Consider the following 8,044-nt stretch of genomic DNA (forward strand, 5'->3'; position numbering starts at 1 on the left):
AATTTAAATGATCATTTGAGAATTTCTCCTAAACTATAATGGATAATAATTTCCGACAAATTGAACTCGGTAAAGAAAAACAAAAGAATAAATAAATACTGTATATTTTCATGGTTTAAGAATTTACCAAACGGGGAAAGTGACTAAGTAGCTCAGGCTAGTCGAATATATGTAATCTATTTAATATTTATTAACCGAAATTACAACATGAAATGAAAGTATGCAGAACTTATTCGACAATGGGCAAAAACGTGATTAATTAGAAGCAAATCTAGATCTGTCCGAGGATCACATCTCCCCCAGAAACCTTGAAGTCTGACGGAGCTTCTTCAACATTCAGAACCTTAACATTCCCATCCACGACGTAAGCCGACCACCTACGTAGCAACAGCAACAAAAAATGTTAATCAACGGATTAGTACGTCCAAATTACAAATTTTATACAATATACATGTTTAGGTGCAACACATATGGGACAAGTGCGGCTTGCTCAAGTGGTTGAGCACCTCCAACATGACAGGGTAGGTTGAGGGTTTGAGTCATGCGAGAGGGCAAGTGGGAATACTATTGATCCTCCTGACGGGAGTGGAGAATAAGTGTGCAACACATATGGTCCTTTGGAAAACAACTGTGTCCACCACTTGATCACATTTAACTAGGATTATCAATTTTGGCATTGACAATCTTCAGTTATGTAGCCACGACGAAGCAATGAATTGACATAATGATGATTCATAAAATATTGACTCCCTTACCTATGAGATCGAGGTCCAAGCAAAGCAGCAGAGAGATCAACTGTTAAGTCCAAACTCTTGTGGAAGCTTCCATCAAAATCACCATAAAACTCAATCTGCATCATAAAATAGTAGTCTCATTGTTAGAGCAACTACTAAACAAAGAACAACTATCCCAGGTACTATCATAATTGAAAAGCCAGCTGATATAGATCATGCAATTTTCTGAAATCTATAATGCTATCAAATTAACCATTAAATTCAATAATGCAACATCAACAAATGATTAGAACGACATTTGAGATGTAAAGGTCATAAACATGGTGACATCAACAATGCCAGATCGCTAAATAACAGGATCATGAGAATCTTAATCATGGATCTCTCTTGGTTATACAACCCCGGTCAATCAGAGTTAATGATAAAGCACAATAACAATCTACATCAGCCTGTACTTTTTGATGCTTCATACATTTTATGAATTACTTCATCCTCGATCTGCTACAAAATAAAATCGTCCCAGTTAGAGATCAACGCCAGTCAACCTACATAGGATTCCAGCTCCATGGAGGAAGTTTTGAGTTTCAGTTGGAATATATTAAAATGACGAGAGAGACAAACCTCAGATTTAAGTTGGAATGTATTAGCATATCATTATTGTCAGTATCTTTGAACACATACAGGAAAATTAGTTAGTATTCCTTCCTTTAGCTGCAGCAGCAGCACTCCTATCAATTAGATACTTATTTTTGCTTAAAAGTAAGATCTGCTCAACATACTTCTTTGACCAGTTCCCCAGCCCTACAAGCCCAAACCCAATCCTCATAACCGAGAAATCCCTGTGGACCGGCTGGCTTACAGTTTGACGGTCATTAAATCTTGGGTCCACGCTCTACCCTACTCTACTTAAATACAACCTTGTTTGGTCTATATTAGGGTTTGAACTCGTGACTTATGCATAACCCACACATCATTCCCTGGGCTCTGTTATGATCTCAATTCTCAAAAGCTAAAAAGGAGTAATCGCAATATTTTTGGGACAATTTTCTGATATTATATTGACTGATATTGAATGATGATTACAACCAATGGAAACTAAAGGATAACTGAAAAATATGGAAAACTATCTACTCGACTCCATAGATGAGCTGGTAATCTGTAGAATGGAAGAGAAGGGAAGAGAGCTAGGTTAGAGGATAGAAAGAGAGATGAGAGGATTCAGAAGAGGAGGGAATTTGGATTATACCAGTTATGCGATAATACTCTACCCAACGAGTTTGTTAGGCTTTATAACAGAACTCGTCCAGCTGGCTATATCTGAGCCCTCAGGTTTTAGTGAATTTTGATCGTGGCCGTTGATTTTAGTGTTAGTTATTTCCCTCGCTATCTTTCTAGTTTCGAACTAGAGTGGCTGCATTCATTTTATTGTCATTTCTCAGGTCATTACATACCCTTCCTCTTCAAATAATCCTTGAGGTCAAGGATGAGCTGAAATTTAGAACACCCTACTTGTTGAAGAACACCAAGTCCTCAAGGGTGTTATCCTGAAGAGGAAACAACCGGGATTGAATGGGAATTGATGTGAAGGACCACCAAATGAAATACCAATGCCTCCTGGATCAAATAGAAACTTGTAATCCTCAAGAATATACACGGAAGTCGCATAGAGAAGACGTAAAAAGGCTATAATTCTATCATCTATGACTTCTATTTGAGAACCATAAGTAGCTTTCTTCATGCGTATCATCTTCTCTTTAGGGACCATATAGCCAGTAACATGTAACCTGGGAGCTGCCTTGCCTTCTACAGATGACTATCCTCTGAAGTAGGCAGTTCAAGCACTTTATAAAAGCTCAATGAAGATGCAACAATTTTTGGAGGATCAAAATTATTGACAGAGAAGAAATTAGAGTCTCTCCAAGGCAAGCTAAACCCAGGGTCATATGGGAACTTTAAGGACCCATGGTTACTCACAAATTGAACATGACCTCCTTCCACATAAAGAATAACAGATTTTTTGTCCAATATAGTAAGGAAATCCCTTGTCAGATTATTACCAACTGCTGGTTCAATCACAACCCAAGTATCAAGCGCTAAGAAACTTGTTTGCACTGTGTTCTCCCATCCTTCTTGATTAGAAGATAAATCCAAGTCATAACTCGAATGAAGTAACCTTAAGCTCCACAAGTATATACAAACAAATAGTTGAACACAATATTTGAAGGATCCTTCAATTTCTTTCGGAATATCAAGTCAGTCGAGAGCCACATCCTACTCGAATGACTTCCATTGTATTCCATTTTGTGTAAGCCACGACTAAGCAATGTGTCCTGAGAACTTGGCTGAAGAAGTTCAAAGTCATCATCCAAAGGCAAAAATGCTACAAGACAAGAAGCTAACAAGTATTCCAATTTTAGAAAGCGAGGCTTCCTTTCACATTGTCTTGAACCCTTAGTTCCCTGCCCGGTGTCGAATGTCCCTAACTTAACTTCAGTTTTGGTTGACCAATTCACTAGTAATTCTCTTCATGTAATCGGTAACCATGTCGCTTTGCCATCTTCAAGTCTACACCAGAAGTTATGAGCACACGAGTACATTGCAACAAGAAGGATAAATCAAATAACCAAGAATGACATAAACTTCTAGCGACGACTGAATCCCTTCTTTGAGAAGCTTTCCAGATTGTACACCTTTCAATTGACCAATTGTGTTCAAACAAATCAATTGCGGTTACCTCTTTAGAGTCATCAGGCAAGGTTAATTGCAAAATTGAGCCACAAAGTAACACAATCTCCTTCCTGGACGATGTTGTTACGTGTAAGGATAGGCCTCCTATACCACTATAATCATAGTTATATATTGAAATGGCAGAAACTGGACAATTAGAACCAATATGCACAACAGGGAAATGCATAAACAATTGTCATCCAGTATCCCACACTCGATTGATGTTATCAGAAGATCTATGCAAACAAAACATGTTAGTAATATCACTCTCCAGTTTTATATTGAATAGCTTGTCACCAAGATCCATGTCAAGCTTATATCCCATGTGTTTAAATAGAAAACTCATTACCTCAATTGAAATTGACCAAGGTGTACAGTCAAGGTGGGTCATGAAATTATAAGCACCGGACAGATCGTTGGGACCCATCAATTTCGGTATTGTATCTTCAACAGCAAGAACATAAGGTTGTGAATCCAAATATGAGTTCACGATATCGATCTTCGTGGTGTTTGTATTTTGGATGGAGTGAAGTTCAAGTAAAACTTCAGATTCGACCCTTTGAGGTCATTCGTCGAACATCTGGTCCTCATTGTATTCTGAATCAATCTTACTGCTATTTTCAACCTTCAGCAATTCGTCCATAGCAAGTTCATCTAAAACCATCTCGGTGTGGTTGTCTCCTTCATTCTTTTTCCTCGAACAATCATCAAAACAAATGTGGCATTGGCAGTCAACACTACGTATGCAACCATATACGCAAGAGTTGCATTGGCAGTCGACACTACATATGCAATCCTCACACCACCTCTACAATTGTTTAACATTCACAACTATTCTTGACATTCCATCCATAAGGGCCCTTCTATTTGCATTATTTCGTTCAACCAATTCAGCCATAGTAGATTCCGCAAATATCTTCTTCGAATTACTATCCACAGTTGAGACAGGTTCGTTTCTCTGATACCAATTGTTATGATCTCAATTCTCAAAAGCTAAAAAGGAGTAATCGCAATATTTTTGGGACAATTTTCTAATATTATATTGACTGATATTGAATGATGATTACAACTAATGGAAACTAAAGGATAACTGAAAAATATGGAAAACTATCTACTCGACTCCATAGATGAGCTGGTAATCTGTAGAATGGAAGAGAAGAGAAGAGAGCTAGGTTAGAGGATAGAAAGAGAGAAGAGGATTCAGCAGAGAAGGGAATTTGGATTATACCAGTTATGTGATAATACTCTGCCCAACGAGTTTGTTAGGCTTTATAACAAAACTCGTCCAGCTGGCTGCATCTGAGCCCTCGGAGCTCATTAACTGAATTCTGATCGTGGCCGTTGATTTTAGTGTTAGTTATTTCCCTCGCTGTCTTTCTAGTTTCGAACTAGAGTGGCTGCATTCAATTTATTTCCATTTCTCAGGTCATTACACGCTCTTACCACTAAACCACAGCCTTGGGGCAAAAATAGGTATGTTTTGCCATTCCAAGTCTTGCCAAAAGGGATAGATTAAACTTCTTCAGCAAATAGATTCATCCCCCTACACAAGTTACATGATCGAGAAGGTTGATCTATCAAAATATGTTTACTTCTGCTGAGAACTGAGAAAAAGCAAGTGCTACAAGTTTTCCAAGGACGATTGAAAGTTCGAAGTATTAATTAGTGAATGTTACATTTCTTAAAGAAAAACATTGAAAGACAAGGCATGGAAGAGTAACTTACAGCTTCCTTGGCTTGTAGCTTTTCTGCCCAACCATTCATAACAAATGGATCATTCACAGCAACACAGATCACAGAGTCGATTCCTTTGGCCTTGAACTTATCAATGTTATTCTTGTAGCTAGGTACATGTTGCATTGAACAAACTCCAGTGTAAGCACCCTGGAAATTGTACAAGTAACATCTTTAGGAAGATATAAAATCAAGATAACAAAGAGAACCAGATATTAATCAAATGGCTGGATTCAAAATGGCTATGCAATAAGCCTCTTATCTGGAGAAGTTCCTACCACAATCATCAAAGAAAATATGGAATCTTTCTTTCCTTCATCATTTCTTAGTGTCATTTTATTCAATTTTCTAATCGTTTCATAGTGTCAATTTATTCAAATCTTCTATTGCAGAGTAGGGAGCTCCCTTTTTCTATTTTAGTTCAGACCAATTGGGCAATCATGGTAGTCCAGTTGGTTGATTGGTTGGCTACCTGAACTTTCACATTGTTAGTGAAGGTTCAATTCTCCATTTTGTTATCTCGTTCCCATTTCCCCTTCTGCTTCCGCTTCCCCTCCCCCAATGTATGATTATAAATAAACAGAATGAAATTAAATATTTAACTTTGTGTTCCATTGTATCTACCTCCAGAAGTAAATATGCGCAACCAACCAAGCGGCAATGTTAATCCAGTAATATGTAACAATTGGAATTATAACAAGATTAACTATTCTAAAAATCTGCTTACGTCGTAGCAGTATTCATTTGTATTCCCAGAAAGATAAAACATTAGAACAAATAAAGCTGCTCACTGCAGTTTGGTCATCGGATAACGTCTTGATTCAGTACTTTGTATTTAAAGTACAAAAGAAGACACTATTGTTTTGTATTAGAAGTAAAAAGAAAAAGAGAAAAAACTTGCACTTTGATTTCTTATGAGGCTTAAATGGAGCTACATGGTTTGTGAGGATTAGTTGGTTGGATTGAGGAGTATTACTTGTTATTGCTGTTGTTGATGTCTTATTAGGACTTTTTACCTTTTACATCCCAATGAAAAGAAAGGACCTTTTCCCTCCGCCAAACACAAAAAACCATAAACCAAAAATAAAAGATAAAACTAACATGAATGAAGCACAAGTTGACAATTTGGAGGTCTTCAACAAAAATATGCAGTAGTCAAACAACAAGAAGATTAAAAATCCTACAACTAAACTGACCGAAGCTCCGAGGTTTCAGTTTCACTCTAAGACAGACAAAAAAAAGTTACACTTATGTGTGAACTCTTACAGTAAACAAACAAAATTCTCATAAGTTTTTTTCGAAGGACAAGGGAACCCGCAGCTAACCTTTGGGGGGCGCACAAGATAAACCTCGCTCCAATATAATGGCCGGCAAACTATAGAATTCTCATAATTTGACAACCCCACTTTCTCTATTCCAATCAATGAAAACAAAAGAACTACTACTAACAACAATGAAAATTAATACTCTCTCCGTCCCATTTTATGTGGCATCGTTTGACTTGCACGGTGTTTATGAAAAAAAAGGAAGACTTTTGAAACTTGTGGTCTAAAACAATCCTGAGATACTTGTGTGGTTATAAATCATTTCATCAGAGATTAAAATGAAATTTTAAAGCTAAATTGTTACTAATTATATTAAGGAGAACGAAAAAGAAAAGACTATCACATAAAAAGGGACGAAGGGAGTGTACAATACAGGTAATTCAAAATCAGTGGCAACATAAAGATAGAAGAAAGTCAACTTACAGGAAGGCCAAAGATTACTACTTTTTTACCCTGAAAACCAAACAAAAGAACCCTTAAAAAGGGGGGGGACAAGAAAAGGGGAAAAATAAACTAAAAACTATGAAAAATTTGTATATATATAATTTTACCTTGAAGATATCTTTGAGAGGGGTAGTAGAGAATTTGGAGGAAACACCTTCATCCCAAGATCGAGCCTTCTGTAGAGAAACATTTGGCGCAGCTACAGTGAGATCAGTCCCTACAGATATAGAAGCATAAGATCTAAGGCTTTGAACCATAGACTTCACCATTCTTGTTCTCTTTAACATTGCCATAGCTAATTCTCGCAAAGATTTTTGCTACCTTCATTTCTGGTGTTTGCTGATGACTATATATAAGGACAGGGAAAGAATGGGCCTTTTAGGGAAGTCAAATTTGGGCCTAATTTTGGTGTCCAAATTCATTTGGTTCCAAGGGTCTTGAAATCTTTCCAATTGTAAAAATAAGGGGAAAAGACATAAATAGTATTTTGGATGAAACTATTGACACGAAAATGGTCATTGAATTTTAATTCTATTTTCTAGTCATTTATTGTCAACTTTATACAATACTGATATAAATTTGATACATATCTTGTACAGATATGTATTCTATACAATAAAGATACAATTTCTATATGCATCTTATACATATATATATTTTATACAACAATGATACAAATTCTATCACATCATATTAAAAAATAAATATTTTATATAACAATAATATAATATTTACCCATAAATTCATTGGTCTATTTTTTAAGAATTGTATCAGTATGGTATATGGAGTGTATCAATATGATATATAAATTGTATCTAAACTACATGGGCCAAAATAACCCAAACTAGGGGTGTGCAAAAACCTAGCTGAACGATAAAATTATTATTGAGTTATTAGTATTGGATTATTGGGTTAACGATTTTTTATTGGTATTATAAAAAAATTCATTGGGTAAATGGTTCGGTTTCGGTTTTAGCTTATTGGGTGATCGGTTAAACCGATAACCCAATAAGGATAACTAAGTTACTGTTATATATATATCAGAGCAAGAAGGTTTTGGGAACATTACCTACTAATTCG

General features: G+C 36.2%; 1 protein-coding gene across 2 annotated transcripts; it reads right to left on the bottom strand.

Moving 5' to 3' along the window:
- Positions 1 to 88: 88 nt before the first annotated feature.
- On the bottom strand, positions 89 to 7,389 carry LOC107841069 (peroxiredoxin-2F, mitochondrial). Of its 2 annotated transcripts, XM_016685079.2 has the most exons (5): positions 7,072 to 7,389; positions 6,944 to 6,973; positions 5,187 to 5,345; positions 756 to 850; positions 89 to 377 (listed from the first exon to the last, which is right to left on the bottom strand). In XM_016685079.2, the coding sequence occupies exons 1-5, from the start codon at positions 7,255 to 7,257 to the stop codon at positions 272 to 274; spliced, it is 576 nt and encodes a 191-aa protein (XP_016540565.1). In that variant the 5' UTR covers positions 7,258 to 7,389; the 3' UTR covers positions 89 to 271. The 2 variants fall into 2 exon arrangements, with proteins under 2 accessions (XP_016540565.1, XP_016540570.1); XM_016685084.2 differs by lacking the exon at positions 6,944 to 6,973 and having other exon boundaries at positions 7,072 to 7,303.
- Between the last annotated feature and the right edge of the window lie 655 nt (positions 7,390 to 8,044).

Source organism: Capsicum annuum, chromosome 1 (assembly GCF_002878395.1).
Source record: "Capsicum annuum cultivar UCD-10X-F1 chromosome 1, UCD10Xv1.1, whole genome shotgun sequence".
In the NCBI taxonomy this organism is placed as follows: domain Eukaryota; kingdom Viridiplantae; phylum Streptophyta; class Magnoliopsida; order Solanales; family Solanaceae; genus Capsicum; species Capsicum annuum.